Raw genomic sequence first — 22,416 nt, forward strand, 5'->3', positions numbered from 1 at the left:
ATCCCAGAGAACTGGGTCGACGACTCCTCATAACTTCTTCAAGCTGAATATGGGAGTTGAGATATGAAGGGGGTGGTATTTTCTGTAGTATACATCTCAAAACAAGATTTTAGTATCACAAAGACAGATTTTCAGTTTGATATTTTAGAATCTAGTCCTCTGGAACTCTCCCTCCATCATTTCTGATCCAAATAGCTCTGGAAGATGTCCAGAGTCTAATCACCCTTTTTAAGAACATAAAGACAAAGATTTTTGTTTAATCAACACATCCTGGAGCCAGAAAATCCCTTATTTTGACCTCTCTCCCAGAGGAATAATATAACTACAAAGTTCAATATCACACCCATCATAATAATCTAAACAATTTAAAACAAATGAAATAAGCTATCTGTACCAGCTTAAACCCAGAATTCAGGTGTGGTAAGGCCTTGAGTGTCTTGTTAAGATTCATTTTCCCCACTAGGGGTCCACAGTGTTCCAGTATTCTGTCTTTCCTTTGTTCTGACTTGGCATGCTTGAGTCACATGACCAGATTCTTGCCCTCTGTAAGTCTAAGGCCCCTATAAGAAACAGAGTTGCTTTTCACTTGGTCTCATGTCCAAACAATGTTGTCCATCTAAGTCAAAAAACACAGAACAAGATACAAACCAACTCAGAGAAAAAACAATCACCACACAGACAGCCTGACCCTGCCACAGTCAGGCCTCTAGGTCCAAGAACACAGAGCAAGGACAATCAACACACAATTTGCCCCTAGATGGGCCCAGTTTCAGACACCAGGTGCTCCTGCACATGCCATAGGAACCAGATAAATCAGATTTTAGCAAAACTCAGCTCCTGCCATTACTGTCTTGCCATTCACAGATGGAGAAGAGCCTTACCCAGCCCTCTCCAGGGCCTGGAGCATCCTCCAGACCCCCACTGTCTACTCTAGCACATCTGTCAGTCAAACTCACTGCATCAGACAGGCTCTCCAAGCCCCCAGATGCTTGCAAGCAAAACTGAAATTTCAGACAGGCTTACACACTCAGATTTTGACAAACAGTGACACAGACCAAAAACAAAACATGGTACCTCCGATTCCTCTCCTCCAGCAGTTCCCATAGGAGGGTTCCCGGCCAACGCACCAAATGTAAGACCCAAACTCTCTTAACTTACCAGATCCCCTGAGTGAAACCACACAGAGATGGAATTGATGCAAAATGCATGAGGAATTTTTATTAAAACCAGCATGCTGGGGCCACTCTACACATGAAGAGAGAATGACCCTGCTTCTTCTGCTGTGTGGGCTTTTATACCCTTTTCAAGGCAGCCACCATTAAGCACAGTGTGATTGGCAGAACAGTTTTACGTTCAAACGAATTGGTTGTTAGATGATGAGGTAGGTGGCCAATGGTCAGTCCTTCGGAATGTGTGCTCACCCTTAGTTCTGCCTCCCCCTACCCCTTGTGGTCTGAGGAATGCAACCCAGTCTCTGACCTTTAAGGTTCCTGAGTTAACTGTTTCAATCTATTATATTAATCCAACCAAACTGTCTCTCATCCATGTGCCTAAATATTTGTATACCACCTTGTATCCAGGAAACTTGTCTATAAGGATAAAATACATCCTTCGCATGGCACAATAACATGATGCTGTCTCCTGGTACAGGGGTTCCTTTTATAACACACAAAAAAAGTCATTTGCGTTCTGCATTGACAAGTTGAGGATTAAGATGCAGTCAAGTCTATAAACCCAAAACCATCATTTTGGGGGTCAGTAGTATAGCAGGAACTTACAGCTTCTCCAAAGTTTTTGCCAGATGCTTTGAAGTTTTGGTGTCTCCCATGTTATCCATTAATTCTTTGTGATTGATATGGACACTACCATAAGACCAAGACCCTTGGTCAGTGGTACTTATTTCAACATGCCCCCGAGTGACACAATGAGATACAGATTGATGCAAAGGCAAGAGGCTCATTTTCTGGCACGTAGGGGTCGACCTTCAACTAGTCCTTCAAAGAGGGGTGACTAGAAGGCAACCCTGAATGGCTACTGCAAGCAGTTTTTATACTATTTAGGGGCACAGATTATATCAGCAAGGTTACAGTTCAAACTTATTGGCTAAGCATACTGGCCTTAAAATCTATTGGCTTGCAAGCATGATACACATTTTAACTCTACCTGGAACTTTCCAGAGGGTCAGGTGACTATCAGTCAGTACATTCTGAGAATCTTTTTACTCAAGAATGTTCCTGTGGGTGGAAAATGGAGCTTGGCCAAGCATTGACTCCAGGCAGGAGGAGGAAGCTGTAAGGAGGGTGTGGGACAGGAAAACCCCTTAGGGTCCCTCAGGACCTCTATTTTTAAAATTTGCCAATTAAGTATTTCAAAGTGTTGTCTCTATGTGGCTTGATCTGGTGTATTGTAATGGATTTTAGTAACATGATTAATATGCATAAACTGCATAATCCTTTAAAGCTCTTGCTAGTATAAGTAGGTCCCTCATTAGTTTTTAGTGGTAAGAGGTGAAGGGCTCTTGAAGAGCCAAGCATCCAACAGGTTTTCCCTCTTCCCTTCTCCCCCTTGCTCAAAACCATTAGATTTCATCCCTAAAGATAACCACCAAGGTCTATTCTCTTATTTGGTCACTTCCTGCTCTTGAGGCTGGTTACCAAGATCCAGCAATCTATGTATTGAAGTCCAACAATTAAAATCCCCCTTTGGGCTGCTCTAATGAACGTGCCCAATCAAAGCACACCGACTCACCCTAACACAGGGTTCCCCCTTTCTCTTTATAAACCACTCTTTGCATATGGGCCAAGCCTGTCCCTTCTCTGTCTAGAGGCAACTCTTTGTCCTGGGGATAAATAACTCTGACCCCTGAGTCTTCTGTCTCCTGTCTCTGATGCTTATTTCCTGCCCTTTTTACCTCCAGGACAAATACATTTCCCAGTGCTGAGAATGTCTTGTGACCTGTGCTGACACAGGTCCTTTCAATAGGAATTCTAGAAAGAAAATGCATAGAGAGCTATTTGACAAAGCTAAATTTCAGGCAGGACACAATAATATGTTCCTGAAGCTACATGGAGCCATGCCCAGAATTATGCCCTGTAGCTGACTAGTTAGGGAGAGGCAGAGTGCTTTCCTGTAATGTGCTCCAGCACAGACCTCTACATACCTCACAGCATGGGGAGGCCCGGGACAAAAGCTGTACTCACAGATGTCAAGCTGCTTTGAGAACCATTGAGTACTAATCACAAACAGGAGTTTAACTTAGTCTGTAAGATAATGCCTGTAACTGAGGACAGGATCTCATGAGCCTCTTCTAACCCCCTGGTCAGAGTCTGAGCATTTGTCAGATCAAGGGCGAGCACAAAATTAGAAAAACAACAAAGTCCACTTAGTTAACAATGGTCACTATCTGTTCAGATTTAAACCTAAGGCTGTAAGATCTGGGATCTTTAAAATCCACAGCAATTTGTATTTTGAGCTCAAGAAGACTCTCCTACCAGGTAACAGGATACTCAAAAGTCCCTGGTCAGTAATCACAGAAAATGCTGAAGGAGAAAGCAGTGGAGAGATTCTGAAGAGGTGGCTCAGAGGTTAAGAGCACTGAATGCTCTTCCAGAGGTCCAGAGTTCAATTCCCAACAACTGCATGGTGGTTCAAATCCATATGTAATGAGATCTGGTGCCCTCAACCACATGGTGGTTCAAAACCATTTCTAATGAGTTCTGGTGCCCTCTTCTGGCCCTGTGGGGGCACACATGCAGGCATACATGCAGGCAGAACACTGTATACATAAGAAACAAACAAATCTTTAAAGAAAAAGAAAGCAATAGAGCTCCCATGTAAGCATGACTGTACATACCCAGCTGATGCTGTAAATGAAACACAAACGTGTCTGGCCTCACAGCAGAACAGTTCAACAAAAGAAGGACTTAACCGCAAGACTCTAGTTTTTCCTACATCTTGTAAGCACTCTGATGTAGTAAATTCTCAGGCTATAACCAAAATACTATTAGGTGAAAACTCCAAAATACGCTAACTTCTATTGGTTGCACTTTGGCTTAACCCCTTTAACCTCCAAGTGAATTTGAGAAACATGTAATTGTGTTTGCATTCCTTACCACATAGAGTAAATATTCTAGGGGAAAAAAAAAACTTTTCAGATTCCTCACATATTTTATTTTTAAACACTTGCTTTGTACAAATTCTTACCAAGTGTTTATTTATAAATACAGGACACCATATTTATCCAAAAGGACACCTTTAAAAAGATGAAGTTTCAGTAGTCATAAATTCAAAGTAACATGAGTGGTTTGGGTCCTCCATGCCTCAAAGGTCTGAAATGAGAAAGTTTGTGTTTCCAATGTAAAGGACAGGATGCAGTTCCTTAGTTTGCTAATGCTGTGAGCACACTGTTGAATAGATGGACAATTCGAGCAGGCACCAGGAGGAAAAGCTTCTATAGTCTCAGTAACACAAGCCAACTGGAATGACTGCTTCTGGCTTTCCTCCTAGGCACGCCCTTCCTGCTTGTGTTCTCTAGAGACAGAGGTGCCAGCAGTTCAGTATCACTACAACTGGATTTATGGGTTTTTGTTTTTGTTTTTTTTATTTAATTTTACTTTTCGAGGCAAGCTGACTCACCCAAAGGAGTCAGTGAACCTGACTGACTGAACCTCTCCTCCTTTTCTGTCTCAAGCTACTCATGTCCTGTCTTTTCCAACCTCTGTTCACTAGGCTGTGTGGATCCTTTCATGGGGCAATTCAAAGACTACAAGATTCTGGCTGTGGGGTTGGTCTTTCTGGTTTTGGTAAGTACTTTCCCTGACTCTCGTTGTCTTCTCCATATGTGTAGATTGCTAAACTTCTTCAATCTTGGAGAGTGGACTGGGGGAAGCTCTCATAGTTATAAATTACAGTGGAGCATGGCAGGGGTGGGGGGGGTAACATAGTGGTCCCATGCCAAGGAATTCATGAGGAAGTACACCAGGCAACAAATGCGGTGTAAAGGAGGCTTATTGGGGGAAGAGAGAGGAGTAAGAGCCTGGAGAAGGGGCAGAGGCAGACAAGTGGACATGTAGACAGGCAAACAGGCAGGCAGACAGACAGACAGTACAATAGGCATGAGTGTGAGTGTTTCTGCTCAGATGGAAGGGTATCCTGGGACTCAGCAGCCCGGGAACCATACGGCTCTGAGTAGAGAAGGCATTCCAATGCAAAGGTATCCTGAGACTCAGGAGCTCAGGATCCACACATCTCTGAGGTGGGACAGTGTGTCAAGGGAAGGGCATCCTGAGGCAACCACACAGCTCTGGAAGGAAGCCTTCTCAGCAAAGGCATTGCAGCTCCCAGGGGAAGATATTCCCAGCTGAGCTGAGGACTCCCTGAGGAACCTCAGCCTTGCTTCTCTTCCTTCTTCCTTCTTCCCTTCTTCCTTTTTTCCCTTCTTCCCGTCTTCTCTTCATTGCTTCTTGGCTGCCACGGCCAGCAGGGTCTTCAGCGTGAACCCGAGGAGAGAACGAACAAATGGGGGACAAGAGACACGAAGAATGAGAGCAAGACAGGTGACCTCATCAAGCTCCAAAGAAACTTTATTTTTTACAGGCCTATAAGTAGTAAGCGAGGAGGAAAACTCTTAACTGTTCGGGGTGGGAAGTTCCCATGGTAAAAGAGAACTTTCCACCAAGCAGAATGTCTTGTCAGGGCAGCCAGCTATTTTTCAAGCTAACTGCCTAACTACAAAAGGGTCAGCTGATTACTAAAAAACAATTCAATCCGTGAGAAATAGAAGCTTGGCCCTGGGAGTGAGTTAAATATGGAGTCAAATATGCTAAGATATACCTGTTGGCTCCCAGCATCTCCTCCTTTTGTATTAGATTTAAGGTAAGAAGATATTGATCAAGTACACAGTCAACTGCTATTGACCTGGTCCTCCTAGATGTGTTATGGTGTCTTTTTGGGAGGAGAGGGTTTAGGCTTCCTTGTTAGTCGTTATTTTAAGGAACGCCTTTAAAGACCAACATCTAAGCAACCAGGTTTGCATCAAAGGGGACTCAGAGGCAGAAAACATGGTCCTCTCCTTGTAGTGCTTTGCCTTGCACCCCTCACTGGTGCCCTTGTCTGCTCATAAGTGGACATACATAGATCTGAGTTCAATGTAGCTCCTGTAGGAGGTCCGCTTACAGAAGGATCATCAAGGCCGGGGGCTGCTAAGTCGAGTCGATGATAGTATGCTTGTATAGAATTTGATGCCAGGGAGCCGATTTGTTGTCGAATAAAACAGGTAATTCTGCCAAGAATAAATGGCCCCAGGGTAACAGGATAAGGGACGGCCGGGGAGTGAGGGGTGGGGGTGGGTAGGGGGGGTGAGACCGGGGGCTGCACAAAGAAAGCATGCAGAGACATAATCACTACCTGCAATATTAGATAGCGAGCATTAGCATCTCTCTAAGAAGGGCGAGCTAAAAAAAGGGGTGTCAGGGAGATGAAGAAAGTTGATTATTTAACTGCTCCTCATGTTTTGAAATATCAGAATATATAGTAGATTGTGCCTGGATGTAGGATTGCCAGATATAAATACGGCTACTGGGCCAGCTTGTATCTCTAGTCGTATACACGGCTCCTTTAAGTGGTGAGGTCCAACGTGTGTCCCATGGATCCCAAACGACCCAGATAAATCCTGAACTGGACCGATAAAAATTTATGCTGACTATAAGGACTCTGATAACTACTTGATCCTCTTTGAGTGTGACAACCTCATGTATCTTACAGGTCTGCCAGGGACAGCCAATGTTCTCCTCAATCCAGTTACTTTTACGTGGTGGATGGCTCTGATCAAACAGAAAACAAAGGGCAGGGGCAGTCTTTCCCGGTGGAGCCTTAAAAATCAGTAAAATGTAACCAAATGGGCTGCTGACATCCTTTAGGTGGACAATCAGCAGTGGCCAGGGGAGGGCCATAACTCCACGTTTTAGCGTGGTTGGTATAGTTTTCTGCCATGAAAAAGTGCCATGCGAAAGGTCAGCTTGCAGAGGACAGTTCTTCTGATCCTGATGGTGAAAGGCCAATGCATCAATGAAGGGGCTTAAGAAGAGAGAATGGGGGCTAAGGGAGTGTGTCATGGTGGTGTGGGGGGAGGGGGCACCCAGGCGGGCCCTTGCCCAAGCACCTCTTCCCCCTGAGGGACCACAGGCACACAGACATGGTATAGAATAGAGTTTATTCAGGGTAGAGGTTGGGAGTTAGTGTTATAATGGAAGTAGAGAAAGGCAGAGGGGCAGAGAGAGAGAGAGAGAGAGAGAGAGAGGAGAGTAGTGGAGGCCAGCCATGACCACGTGGAGAGAGGGGGGAGTGGAGGAGAGCCCAAGGGGCAGAGAGGAGAGAGTGTGATGAGAGAGAACAGGGAGAGAGAGGGGAGGGGCAAGTAGCCCCTTTTATAGTGGGTCAGGTCTATGGGGTGGGGCATACCTGTTGCCAGGTAAGTGTGGGGTGGGGCTTAGACAGAATACCAACAGATGGGGTCACAGCATGTCAGATCCACAGAAATCTTCATTTTGATTCGATGCAATCCATGTTCCTGAAAAGAGAGAAAATTGTTGGAGAATCTCACAGGGGTTGTTTCACTCCCTGGAATCGGGGTTAGTTCATATGGCATGGATTTGTTTTATTAAGCATTCAGGCAGCCATCTGGCTGCTCCCTCTTTTATATCATAAATACAAGCTGACCCTTGTAGCCGCCCGCGGCCACATGTGAACTGGAGACCTGGAAGAGAATTCTGGGCATAAACCGGAAGGGAATGAAAGAGAAATGAGTCAGGACGACATTTTGCCGATCGAGACTGATTTTTACAATTATTCAGCCAATATATATAGTCTTTAGAAAACAACCCTGCCCCCCCCCCTTGGTTGTCAAGGTGAAAGCAGCTGTATTGTTCTCAACAGAACAAGGGCCAAAGATAACACCAGCAGAAGGGTGGGGGCTGCCAGCCAGGAATGTCGCAAATGGGCTGAGAAGTCCAGCTCAGTGCTGTGGGGGAAGGGACAGACCCTCTGCCCCATATAAGCACGGGGTCAGGGTCTTTTCATTGAAGGGTTAGTGGATCATTCCCCAAGACTGTAGCACGATTAAGTTTGGTTTCTGGATGCCAAAGGCGATCACTCGGCAGCTGATTTTCCTTGTTGATCCAAGGTTAGGAAATTCAATATAAACATTGTATGGCTTAAAAGATTTGGGGGGACTCTTTTAATGGGATACAGATACCCCTTTTCATACAGATCTTTTCTGGAGCAACAACTACTTTAAAAATTTTAAAGCCCATAGTATAGGATCAAAAGCCTGTAGTAAAACTCCATGAATAATATACGCTGAAAGGTTAGAAGTCTCAGCTTCTTGTATTGACTCAGAGACAAAAAAAAAAAAAAATTGTTTCTCACATATGGTGAGGCAATTAGCCATTCCTTGAGGCAAAACTTTCCAATGATATCGCTTCACAAACCCTTTACAATCATCAGAATGCAAAGGAATAATATAAAAACAATTTTCCAAACTCATAATAGCTTTATATGAGGAAGGCAGGCCAGTTTTTAATAACTTCCTAAGTTTCATAGTCTCGTGAACCTTTCGTAAATCTTAAACTTGAACTTTATTTTGAACAACACCTTGATAGATCTGTAATAATGATGTTTTGGCCTAAGAGGAATTCGCTGAAGGGGAGGTGAGGGCCCAAAAATCTTCCCTAGGCAGGCAGTGTCACACAAGCCTCTGAGGCAGCTCTGAGCTTTGCAACTTGAAATGTAAATATTTATTTGAGACTATTGCTTGAGGTCAGTGATTATCCCTCCTTCCGTGAGGACAGATTCCAGGGGAGCAATTCTGCTGTCTCGATCTTTAATTTTTTTTTGGACAATCTTTCTTACAATGATTTATGCCCCCAAACTTGAAACAATTCTTATCACCTTGGTGTTGTGAAGGCATTATTTGTACTGTAATCCCCTGCAAGGCAGCAGTCATAGCCAGACACTGATTGTATGTGGGTCCAATTTCTGCACAAAGATGAATATAAGTCTGTCGTTGCTTTGGATGGCTGGATGGCTGTGTGGCAGACTACATTAGCATTCTCATAAGCCAATTGTGTAACCAAAGAAACCCCTGCTTGAAGATCTCCAAAAACTCTGCTTGCTTGGGATCTGACTGCAAAGTGCAGTCAAAGGAACACTGGCACTTCAGCCATAATTCTTAAGTTTCTTTTGTAATATTAGAGCATAACCACAACTTTGGAAAACAAAACTCAATTTTAAAACAATCTATTTTCTTTAAAATCAATACCAAAGGCATTACTTTCACGTTACATAGTTTTGACTGCCAGTTCTCATATACGAATGCTTGGCAGTGCAACTTTTAATACCTCATCAAAGAGACATTGTTTTAAATCTTATCCCTTATAGGTCTAGTTTCTAGGAAAAGAACTACACGAAATATTATTCCAGTTTGGAAGTATCTTTAGAGGCCTGATTTCCTGTGCTGGTTCATGTCATGTGTTGTCTAAAATGACTCCAAACCTGAATTACCAGTTTTAAGCTGCTAACTTTTTTTTTTATACGTTACACTTTTTTAAATCATACTCAATAACTTATAAGCTAATACTCTATAATCAAAGCATGTAGGACATATTTATACCTTTATGACCAATCAAAAACAAAATTAAACCGCTTCATGAATCTTATACGTTTGTACCAAACAAAATTTTTCTTACCCTTTCTATGTGTAATTTTAAGAGAGGAGTTCCTTGTTACCTGCTGAAGCCAATAATCACAATCACAGAGATTTTTGTACGCAAAGCAGCCACCAGCTCCCTTACCATAGAAGCCAAGAAGCTTCTGGTCCCTTCAAGAGCTGCTTGTACAGAGAAGTTCCTGGCAGGGTTTCTGAACTGTGCAAGACTCCTAACTACAGGTGCCAGTCTCCAAATTGAGATTTGCCAGTCGAGATTGCTACCTATCTATTTTTTCTCTCTTTTTCACTTTTTATTCAATTAGTTAAAAACTAAATCAAAGGGTGAACAACCCGCAGATACAGTTTTACCCGTTTATTCTTTTGAACAGGAAACACAGAACAACAAACACTCAAACCACAAAACGAAAACACAGACTTGACATAAAATAGATATGTCTTGACAGATATGGACAGATTGGCCCGCCAAGGACAGGCAATAGACAGAGAGGGAAGAGAATTAGGAAGCTCCTCACTCCTGGGGCCCCTAGGAAGGTCGGAGATTTTCTCCTGGGCTTCCCCCTCCCCCAGAGAGCAGTGCTGCTTAATTTTAAGTCGAGTGCCTGGAGTTCCTTAATCAACTATAAATGTTCTCTTTTTTGTTGCAAAATGTTTCTCGGGAAAGTTTTGCTTTCGCTTTATCCACATAATCAGAGATATGATCAAAATCTAGGACGGGTGCACAAAACGGAAGTGCACCGGCTGAGCCAAGCTCTGGGGGAGGAGAAGCTTAGGGAAGAGATTTAAAGTGAAAGGCAGAAAAAGCCTGTGGCTTTTTTTCCTCCTCCAGGAAAATGGTCTCTTCTGGTAGGAGACCTCCTGTGGACTCCATTGTTTGAATTCCTTTAGAGTTTTTAAGAGAAGAATAAATCTTTTTAGCAGGTGGCTCCGAAATCACCTCAGAGGCGGGGACTTTTTGAGCTCATCTTTAAAGGTCTCAGGGTCAGGTATGGGAATGGAAGCCGACTCACGTACAGAGGGAGGTCTGGATGCTCTTTGAAGAACATTTTCGCCCTCTCTAACTACTTTCTTAATATCAAGGGAATGATTATGAACCCTGAGAACTTCACTGACCAGATTCCAGTAGGAAAAGGCTTGAGCAGGCAGCTTCTTGGGCCCAAAAAGTTTATAGAAATCCTGGAGACAGTCTTCTACTCTCCCCCACCTCTTTCATCAATCGTTCCTTTCCTGAGGGAACCATGGACACATGTCTCCAACGAAAGCAAAAAATTGTGTGTAAATCTTTCTTTTTAACCCCAGTTCCTGGTCTCTTGAGGGACTCCTTAATGAGTCAGGCTTAATCAATGGCTGTCCCACGACTGCACCACACTCAACTTTTCCTCGGATCGATCTCACAGGCAGGCAATCCTCTGGTGATCACAATGCACATCTTCACTCGGGACTCGAATTTTCGCAGCGATCTCGATGTGTCCGGCCGGACATGTTGAGAAGCGTTCACTGGAAATCTCATGTCTCAGGTCCCAGGTCTGGGCGCCAAGATGCCCCGGCTGGCCAGCGGGGTCTTCAGCATGAACCTGAGGAGAGAACCAATGAATGGGGGACAAGAGACACGAAGAATTAGAGCAAGACAGGTGACCTCATCAAGCTCCAAAGAAACTTTATTTTTACAGGCCTATAAGTAGTAAGCGAGGGGGAAAACTCTTAACTGTTCAGGGGTGGGAAGTTCCCATGGTAAAAGAGAGATTTCCACCAAGCAGGATGTCTTGTCAGGGCAGCCAGCTATTTTTCAAGCTAACTGCCTAACTACAAAAGGGTCAGCTGATTACTAAAAAACAATTCAATCCGTGAGAAATAGAAGCTTGGCCCTGGGAGTGAGTCAAATATGGAGTCATATATGCTAAGATATACCTGTTGGCTCCTGGCACTTGGCTTCTTCTGATGAGAGTCACACCAGGCAGCAAATCTCATAAAAGAGATTTATTGGAGGGTCCTGGGAGAGGAGCTACAGACTCAGGGCTGGCTGCCCTCTGCTTCCAGGAGTGGGAATTAACAAATGGCAGGGCTTACACAGGATTTCTTAGTGGGCGGAGCTGTTCATGATAGCGATTTCCAGACTCAAGAGATTTGGGGATTTCAAGTCTTGAACTTGGGGGGCTCAAGAATTGGTGAGTTTTCATGTCCAGGGATTGGTGGCCTTCCCCACCACGACCCCCCCCCCCCCACACACACACCCTTTCCCTGCATCAGGCCCATGACTTAGAGTAGAAAGTCCTACCTGGTCCCAGGTGGCCTTGGCTGAGGCGCCATATCTATGCAGCTCCTTGGGGAGGGTGGAAAGGAGGGACTGTGGAGAGCTCCTGCAGGACAGCTCCTGCTGAGATGGGAAAGGATGAGCCACTGTGGAGAACTCCTGTGATGGCTGCAGCTGAGGAGCAGTCCTGTTGTCTCCATTTTGACAGCTCCTGAGGGGCATCTTAAGGCAGACATAGGCTGGGACAGAAAAGATGGGCTAGCGACTGCTCTGATGGATTTTTCTGCAAGCTGCTTAGGGACTGCAATGAGGGTGGAGAGGAGAGGAAGCACAGAAGGACAGGAAGCAGGAGAGAGACAAGGGGACAGTCCTTTCATACACAGCGCACACCTGGTGCACCTGTAGGGAACAGCAACCGCTGATGACATAAGCCAATGACACAAGGTTCCTGGGAGGAGCATGGTAGAATGTCCCATAAGGCGACATGTCTCGCTTGTGTTTAATTAAAAATGAGAAACTAAGAAGGGGCAATTGTGGAGCAGGAGTGAGTATGTTATGTTCTTTAAACAATTTTCTGCTGTCTAGGGGGCAATGTCATTTTGGGGGATACTAAGAATACTGAGTTGTTAGTCAAATCCTGGGAGAGCTGACTCTTTCACTGCTGGGAGAATTCTGTGGTCATGAAAGTGCAGGCCCAGCTTAAGCAGTGTGTAGGGCTAGCCTGGAGCACCTGTGGGCATCTGCTCTTGCTCCTTCCTGAATGCAGAGCTCAAGGAAACACCTGGACTTGACAGGATACTAGAACATACACATGTATATTAGAGGGAGAAGATAGTTAAGGCTGTTAGGGAGAAATATTTTTTCTTAGGTGTACAATTGAAACTTTTAGGCCGATGATCCCGGTAGTTGCAGGGAGGGAATCCTAAAACCAGGTAATGGGAGAGGAGTTGTACTGGCTGGTTTTGTGTGTCAGCTTGACACAAGCTGGAGTTATCACAGAGAAAAGGCCTCTATTAGGTCCAGTTGTAAGGCATTTTCTCTGTGATCAAGGGGGGGGGGCCCTTGTGGGTGGTGCCATTCCTGGGCTGGTAGTCTTGGGTTCTATAAGAAAGCAAGCTGAGCAAGCCAGGGGAAGCAAGCCAGTAAGAAACATCCCTCCATGGCCTGTGCATCAGCTTCTGCTTCCTGACCTGCTTGAGTTCCAGTCCTGACTTCCTTTTGTGATGAACAGCTATGTGTAATTGTTAGCAGAATAAACCCTTCCCTCCCCAACTTGCTTCCTTGTCATGATGTTTGTGCAGAAATAGAAACCCTGACTAAGACAGGAGTCCCACCCTCGGTAGGTGAGGAAAAGTCTGTTGATTGACAGGGTATTTACATGGAGTCCATTTGAGCGGTGGATCTAAGTGGGTGCTCTGAATCATTTTGAGCATCATTTTGAGCATTTGAGCAAGAATCATTTTGAACTTAGACAAAGAGATTAATTTTAGAGAGGTTAGCATTACTATCATTTGTAATCTGTACTGAAATCCACATTGGAGATAAAAGCAGTGGACATACATCTATGCATCATAGTAGAGGCTTGGGAAACAGTGTTTTTATTTTGGTTTGGTTTTTTGTGTTAAAAGCATAAACAGTCCTTAAGGCAAGTTCAGAAAGACAAAAGCCTTCTGTGGAACAGGAGGGCAACAGCTCACGTGCTCTTGATTTTCAGAATGACTACAGACTGTGAAAGAGGGGCTTCTTCCCTCTCTCCAGAAGACTGGGCAGACATAGGTTTAGCACAATGAAAGTCTATACTTGAAAGATGACCAAAGGAAATTTGAAATCTTGAGCTTGTGACTGTGATAGTTGATCCTAGAGTGGAAGGCTTTACCAGAGTTAGACTACTAACTTCTCAGAGCTCCACAGATCAATGGTAAAACTCTGGGCTTTCAAAGTCCTAACACAACAGTACCATAGCCAGAGGAGGAAATCTGAAGAATTCTTTTAAAGGTTTTTTTGGGGGTTTTTTTGTTTGTTTTTATTAGATATATTCTTTATTTTCATTTCAAATGATTTCCCCTTTCCTGGATCCCCTCCTCCCCGAAAGTCCCATAAGCCCTCTACCCACCCCCTGTTCCCCAATCAACCCCTTCCTGCTCCCCTATCCTGGTATTCCCCTACACTGCTGCACTGAGCCTTTTTAGGACCAGGGGCCTCTCCTTCCTTCTTCTTGGGCATCATTTAATATGTGAAATGTGTCTTGGGTATTCGGAGCTTCTGGGCTAATATCCGCTTATGAATGAATGTGTTCTTTTGTGATTGGGTCACCTCACTTAGGATGATATTCTCTGGTTTACCCACTTGCCTAAGAATTTTATGAATTGGTTGTTTTTAATTGCTGAGTAGTACTCCATAGTGTAAATATACCACATTTTCTGTATCCATTCCTCTGTTGAGGAACATCTGGGTTCTTTGCAGCTTTTGGCTATTATAAATAGGGCTGCTATGAACATTGTGGAGCATGTGTCCTTATTACATGCTGGGGAATCCTCTGGGTATATGCCCAGGAGTAGTATAACAGTGTCCTCCACAAGTATCCAGTTTTCTGTGGAACCACCAGACTGATTTCCAGAGTGGTTGTACCATCTTACAATCCCACCAGCAGTGGAGGAGTGTTCCTCTTTCTCCACGTCCTGGCCAACACCTGCTGCCTCCTGAGTTTTTGATCTTAGCCATTCTGACTGGTGTGAAGTGAAATCTCAGGGTTGTTTTGATTAACATTTCCCTGATGACTAAGAATGTTGAACATTTCTTTAGGTGCTTCTCAGCCATTCAATATTCCTCAGGTGAAAATTCTTTGTTTAGCCCTGTACCCCATTTTTAATAGGGTTATTTGGCTCTCTGAACTCTACCTTCTGGAGTACTTTGTATATCTTGGATATTAGCCCTCTGTCGGATGTAGGTTGATAAAGATCTTTTCCCAATTTGTTGGTCGCCGTTTTGTCCTTTTGACAGAGTCCTTTGCCTTATAGAAACTTTGTAATTTTATGAGGTCCCATTTGTCAATTCTTGATCTTAGAACATAATGGTGATCTGTTCAGGAAAATTTCCCCTGTGCCAATGTGCTCAAGGCTCTTTGCCAGTTTCTTTTCTATTAGTTTCAGTGTGTCTGGTTTTATGTGGAGGTCCTTGATCCACTTGGACTTGAGCTTAGTACAAGGAGATAAGAATGGATCGATTTGCATTCTTCTACATGCTGACCTCCAGTTGAACCAGCACCACTTGTTGAAAAGGCTCTTTTTTCCACTGGATGGTGGTTGCTCTTTTGCCAAAGATCAAGTGACCATAGGTGTGTGGGTTCATTTCTGGGTCTTCAGTTCTATTCCATTGGTTTACCTGTTTGTCACTGTACCAATTGCCCTGTAGTATTGCTTGAGGTCAGGGATACTGATTCCCCCAGACGTTCTTCTATATACATTTAACCACTTAATCGCCATTTAAGCTTTTGATTGCATTAACTAACCTTAAAACACCTTAAACCCTAGAGCACTTTCTTAGGTCCTCATAAGTTAAACTTCTCTATCCTCAGCCTTACACAAAATTTACTTTGTTTTCCTATCTAGTGATTCACCATGAGTCACAGGTGGTTGATCCCTGGGAGCAGTAACTGTACAGTGAGATCCTTTAGATAAAGGAATAGTAGAAAGTTAATTCTGAAACCTGTTTATCTTCAACTTGAAGCCTGTGAGCAAGGGAAGCCTGTTTGACTCTTTTAATCAGAGACCTGGTTGTCTTAACTAGCTAATGAATTGAATAATGAACTAAGGTGGTAGTGGATTACCTCAGGGTAAGGAGTTAGTTGTCTCTTGTGCTCTGGCTTAGAGTTACAGTTAGCTTAGCCATCAATCTTATCAGAAAGCAGAGAGGATATATTCTAATGCCAATAGCCTAGACATCAATTAAAATGGCAGACTAGTCCATAGTCCTCTCCCCAGACAGCTGTCCCAGTCTCCTGTGGTCTCCATGGCACCGAGGCAGAGGCAGTCTTTGGCAATCAGGCCCAGAAGATGAGAAGCTTGTTCTGTGGAGGAAGAACATAGGAAAGACTGACCTCACCTTATCATAGGCAATATGGGACAATTAATTCTCCAGGTGTCCTGTTTGTCCACAGTTCAAGCTGAGCCCAAGCATTGGGTGAGGCATTGAGGGCAGTGTTCCCAGTGGTTAGCGTACCACAATCCAGGTGGAGCTTTGGGTCTTCATGCCCATGTCTTCCTGGAGCCCTTGAGGGGTTACTGTTAGGATTTTGGAGTGTCTGTCCAGGACAATAGGTTTAAATATATGAAATGCCTTAGTCAACAGATTCTCTGACGGGCTTGAGGCCTTCTAGCTTGCAAGCACATCTGAGATAAATAACCTTTGTCTGTTTTTAGTTCTCTGCTCTAAACTGTACCCTGCATCTGTTAAATCAGAGTCTACATAAAACTCAGTCATAATTAACTGCATCAGTTCTTAGAACGACTTCAAATACATTTCTGAACACATTTAAAGATTTCATCATTTCTGAACACATTTAAAGATTTAAGGTTCCTGACTTAGCAACTTGCATTTCTTTATTACAGTATCTTTCATGAAACTAGGAGAAGATTCCATTTCTGTTCGGGTTGAGTATTAAGAATCATGAATTTGAGTTGAAGCTTTTCTAGTATCAAAATAAAAGTTTTTAATTTATAAGCACAGTCCACAAAGAGACTGGGAACTCTTCTGACCTTTGTATGGTGTATCATTTTGGAACATTACAGTTTCCTTATAATTTATTTTATAAATAATCTATAGCTTTGGCTTGAGGGTCAGTCCCTGGAGACCCCAAGGGTCCAGATTAGTTGACTCTGTTGGTCTTCTGTGGAGTCCCTGTTGTCTTCAGGTCCCTCGGTCCTTCCCCTGATGCTTCCACAAGACTCCCTGAGCTCCAGCTGATGTCCAGCTGTGGGTCTTGGCATTTCTTTTGGTCAACTGTTGGGTGGAGCCTCTCAAGGGACAGTTGTTCTAGATCCTGTCTGCAAGTAAAATAGAGTATCATTAATAGTGTCAGGGATTGGTGCTTGCCCATGAGATGGGTCTCAATTTGGGCCAGTCATTGGTTGGCCGTTCCCTCTGACTCTGTTTTATCTTTGTCCCCTGCACATCTTGTAAGCAGGACACAGTTTAAGTCCGAGGTTTTGTGGGTGGGTTGTTGTCCTTATCCCTCCACTGAGAGTCCTGTCTGGCTCCAGGAAGTGGCCACTTTCCCGATCCTCTACTGCTAGGAGTTTCAGCAAGAGTCACACCACAGACACCCTGAGCCTCCCTATATGCAGGTCCCTGGCATGTCTAGAGATGCTCCTCCCCAATCACCTCCGATTTCTATTCTCTCTCCCCTGATGTCCCTATACCTGAACCCTCCCCCGACTGTTCAGAAAGTTGTCTCCTATATCACTGAATTCCAAGATATTCAGCACTTTCTATTCTAATATTCTATTTGTCTACTTTGCAGTGTACCTGGTTTTACACTGAGGTCATTGATCCACTTGGATTTTAGTTCTGTGCAGGGTGATAAATATGGATCTGTTTGCATTCTTCTACATGCAGACATCCAGTTAGACCAGCACCACTTGTTGAAAATGCTCTCCCTTTTCCATTGCATGGCTTTGGCTCCTTTCTCAAAAATCAAATGTCCATAGGCTTGTGGGTTGATTTCTGGGTCTTTGATGCGATTCCATTGATCAACTGTCAGTCTGTATTTAACAGCGTCTTTGGAGACCTGCTCATGTCACATGTTGATCTAGATGTAAGTGAAGTCATGACTTCCAATAACAGAGATGGCTGCCAGCCATGTGGCTGCCCTTAACCAAGATGGCAGTGAAGCTGTAGTTCCACCTTCTTTATCCTATTGTTAAGATGTCAAGCAGCCACATGTTGTTTATATCCCAGAATAGAATCATGTCACATGATTTAAAATTATCAAAGTACAGACTTTCAATTATTAACCTGAAGTCATGAGAATTAACCATATCCAGTAACTTATAGGTCAATAATACTGTTTTTGAACGTGAATTTTAACAACATTCCTGCAGGCTGGAGAGATGGCTCAGCGGTTCAGAGCACTGACTGCTCTTCTGAAGGTCCTGAGTTCAAATCCCAGGAACCATAATGGTGGCTCACAATGATCTGTAATGATATCTGATGCCCTCTTCTGGTGTGTCTGAAGAGAAAATTGTTATACTCATATAAATAAAATAAATGAATAACTCTTTAGAATAAATAAATAATTCACCTTTTGAGTCTGGGTTACCTCACTTAGTATGATGTTCTCTAGCTCCATCCATTTGCCTAAGAATTTCATGAATTCATTGTTTCTAATGGCTAAATAGTACTCCATTGTGTAGATATACCACATTTTTTGCATCCACTCTTCTGTTGAGGGATACCTGGGTTCTTTCCAGCATCTGGCAATTATAAATAGGGCTGTTATGAACATAGTAGAGCATGTATCCTTATTACATGGTGGGGAATCCTCTGGGTTATATGCCCAGGAGTGGTATAGCAGGATCTTCTGGAAGTGAGGTGCCCAGTTTTCGGAGGAACCGCCAGACTGATTTCCAGAGTGGTTGTACCATTTTGCAACCCCACCAGCAGTGGAGGAGTGTTCCTCTTTCTCCACACCCTCTCCAACACCTACTGTCTCCTGAATTTTTAATCTTAGCCATTCTGACTGGTGTAAGGTGAAATATCAGAGTTGTTTTGATTTGCATTTCCCTAATGACTAATGAAGTTGAGAATTTTTTAAGATGCTTCTCCACCATCCGAAGTTCTTCAGGTGAGAATTCTTTGTTTAACTCTGTACCCAATTTTTTAATAGGGTTGTTTGGTTTTCTGGAGTCTAACTTCTTGAGTTCTTTATATATATTCGATATTAGCCCTCTATCTGATGTAGGATTGGTGAAGATCTTTTCCCAATTTGTTGGTTGCCGATTTGTCCTCTTGATGGTGTCCTTTGCCTTACAGAAACTTTGTAATTTTATGAGGTCCCATTTGTCAATTCTTGCTCTTAGAGCATACGCTATTGGTGTTCTGTTCAGAAACTTTCTCCCTGTACCGATGTCCTCAAGGGTCTTCCCCAGTTTCTTTTCTATTAGCTTCAGAGTGTCTGGCTTTATGTGGAGGTCCTTGATCCATTTGGATTTGAGACTCAAAAGGTGAATCATGGTATGCACTCACTAATAAGTGGATATTAACCTAGAAATCTGGAATACCCAAAACATAATCCACACATCAAATGAGGTACAAGAAGAAAGGAGGAGTGGCCCCTTGTTCTGGAAAGACTCAGTGAAGCAGTATTCAGCAAAACCAGAATGGGGAAGTGGGAAGGGGTGGGTGGGAGGACAGGGGGAGAGAAGGGGGCTTATGGGACTTTCAGGGAGTGGGGGGCTAGAAAATGGGAAATCATTTGAAATGTAAATAAAAATATATCGAATAAAAAAAAAAAGAAACACCAGGAGACAGAAAACCACAAACTTGAAAAAAAAAGAATAAAAACATGCCTATGTCTTAAAATGGAGAGTGATAACCCAATTACAGAGCCAGCAATAAAGGAGAACTGTATAAAACAACTTCACAATTATACATATTGAAATAACATCTGCACTTGTGTTCTCTGAAATCCAGTGGCCAGAAACCTGAGAGGCGACTTGAGTCAGTCAGTGGTGCCAGGAGAAAGGAACCCCATCTATTCACGCATTTAGGACTGGTCAGAAACAAGCACGGAGTGTCCACATACCAGCAAATGCATAAGCAGTTAAGCATACATTTTCAATTACCTCTTCTTAATCTGAATAGACCTTTATAATCGTGAAATTTCACCATCCTGTAAAGAATATTTTGAACCAGGGATGAATCACACACAGAGGATGTTGCAAAGAATATACCTGAATTTCTATCATCATATAAAAATTCAGACCAATTTAAAATATGGGACTTGTGAGTTTTTCTTCTAATCTCTCTCTCTAAAGGAGATACGGTAATAAAGAGAGTGTCCCTTAGAACTAAGAAGATTTATGATTGCCACTTCAGGCCATGAGGTCATCTTAGGACAGGGAAGACCCATGGGAGGCTGCCGGCCACATGCTCACATGACTGCTATTTACAAACAATTGTGTTCCCTGGGTATATATGTTTAAATGAGAGCTCCATCTAAGTTGCATGCTCATAAACACACAGAGCTAAATCCATATAACATACACACAGAGTTGAATATGAATTACATACATACAAATGTATACCCTATGCAAGACTTGAATCACATATATACTTGTATATAGATATTTAATTATAAGCTTTTTGTTATATAAGGTTTTTTTTAGGGGGTGGGGTGGGGTTGTTGTTTTTTGTTTTGTTGTTTTGTTTTTTGAGACAGTTTCTCTGTAGCCCTGGCTGTCCTGGAACTCACTCTGTAGACCAGGATGGCCACAGTGATCTGATGGTTGTAAGCCACCATGTGGTTGCTGGGAATTGAACTCAGGACCTCTGGAAGAGCAGGTAGTACTCTTAACCACTGAGCCATCTCTCCAGCTCCTATTATATAAGTTTAAAGCCAAATATTGTGCTACTGTTGTCCAGCATATCAGACAACGTCAACAGTGTGATCAGGAGGACGGCTCAGCGGGGGAGGGAGCTAGTCACCAAGCCTGATGAACTGATTTGATCCCCTGGACATGGATAAAGGAGAGAAATGACCTACACATTATCCTCAGACCTTCACATGCAGGCCATAGTGTGCATCTGTTTGGAGAGAGAGAGAGAGAGAGAGAGAGAGAGAGAGAGAGAGAGAGAGAGAGAGAGAGAGAGAGAGAGAGAGAACCCAAGAGGCATTCACTGCTTTTCAGAGTACCTGGGTTCAGTTCTCAGCACCCATAATGCAGGACACAACAAATTGTAACTCTAGGTCTGGGCAATGCGATATTCCCTTCTTGTCTCCTTGGGCATCAGGTACGTAGCACACATACAGATGAATGCAAACCACGCATACACATACAGCTTTTAAAAAAGAGGAAGAATCAAAGCAGGGACCCCAATTTTTTGGTACCATGTAGTGACTCAATTGTGACTGCCGAGAAATTCTACAGCATCACCCCAGCCTTGAGATTTTTCTCTCACACGAAGGTCATGGTGACTCAAATGCCAGGCTTATGAAACACAGAAAGAAAGACAAAGACAGGTAGGACACCTAGGTGCTACTCCCCCAATAGGAACACCTTCTTTGAGGAAGAACATGGGACACACACAACACACTGGCATAATCCTCTCTCTTTACCCACAGCTGTTCTGCCTCATGATGCCTTGGAGTGAGCCCGTAGTCCGGTGGCTCCCACAACCCCGTCCTGCCTCTAAAAATATCTCAGAGACCATCAACTGGGACTCTCTCCCTCAAGAACTCTCCAACATGGCCAACCTTCTATACTGGCCCCTAACTGGTGGACACAGGGATCACTTTTTGGATTCTACCAGCCCCAGAACCTCCACCTACCACTTGAAGGGTCCTGCCCAGGCCAACTATACTCTGGGAAGTAATCTAGAGGCCATCCTGGTGGCTAGGGATCACTGGGGTAGGCCCAAGGCTCACGGAGGAGATCTCTTTCGGGCACAGCTGCTGGGCCCAGAATTGAGAGCAGGAGTCCCAGGGGAGGTGAAGGATCTGGAGAATGGCACTTACCTCTTGTCCTTCCCCCTGCTCTGGGCTGGCTGGGCCCGGGTGCAAGTGCGGCTGATCCACTCCAGCGAGGCAGTTGGGGTCCTGCAAAGAGTCTGGAGAGAAAAGCGAGCCACTGTTGATTTCAGAGGGTATTTCCGAGGAACAGATGGCTCTGAAGAGACTGTCGTCTGTAATGTGGACCCCCAGTCAACTGGAGCCAAAGGTCCTACCTGCCAGTACAAGGATGTGGTTTCTGGGGAGATCTGGTTCTGTGCTCAACCCCCTACTTTGCCCTGCAATGCTCTAGTGGGTCACTCAAGTGGAAGTTATCTGAAGGTGACCACGTCACATGATGAAGACCTGCTGGCTGGGTAAGAAATTTAGAATTTGAAATAAGTAGTGCCAGTCTTTTTTTTTTAAATTAATTATCAATTTATCAGTCTATCTATCTATCTATCTATCTATCTATTTATTTATTTAATGTATATGAGTACACTGTAGTTATATAGATGGTGTAAGCCATCATGTGGTTGCTTGGAATTGAACTCAGGACCTCTGCTTGCTCTGGGCCTGCTTGATCTAGCCCAAAGATTTATTTATTATATGTAAGTAGCTGTCTTCAGAAGACACCAGAAGATGGCATCAGACCTCATAATGGATGATTGTGAGCCACCATGTGGTTGCTGGGATTTGAACTCGGGACCTTTGGAAGAGTAGTCAGTGCTCTTACCA

General features: G+C 43.7%; 1 protein-coding gene and 1 long non-coding RNA gene across 4 annotated transcripts in view; one reads left to right on the forward strand and one right to left on the reverse strand.

The window, feature by feature from the left end:
• Nucleotides 1-22,416, reverse strand: part of LOC127672852 (uncharacterized) — a 61,414-nt gene that overhangs the window by 5,750 nt on the left and 33,248 nt on the right. The gene's annotated exons all lie outside the window — the stretch shown is intronic.
• The window catches only part of LOC127672851 (NXPE family member 3-like), a 73,763-nt gene continuing 55,936 nt past the window's right edge, over nt 4,590-22,416 (forward strand). The window contains exons 1-3 of one of the 3 annotated variants that reach the window (XM_052168249.1): nt 4,746-4,802; nt 5,483-5,555; nt 21,313-22,055. In XM_052168249.1, coding sequence (XP_052024209.1) covers nt 5,541-5,555; nt 21,313-22,055 — 758 coding nt within the window. In that variant the 5' untranslated portion in view covers nt 4,746-4,802; nt 5,483-5,540. Of the gene's footprint in view, nt 4,803-5,482; nt 5,556-21,312; nt 22,056-22,416 lie in introns of all 3 variants that reach the window. The other 2 variants (XM_052168248.1, XM_052168247.1) reach the window with 2 other exon arrangements.

Source organism: Apodemus sylvaticus, chromosome 22 (genome assembly GCF_947179515.1).
Source record: "Apodemus sylvaticus chromosome 22, mApoSyl1.1, whole genome shotgun sequence".
Taxonomy (NCBI): domain Eukaryota; kingdom Metazoa; phylum Chordata; class Mammalia; order Rodentia; family Muridae; genus Apodemus; species Apodemus sylvaticus.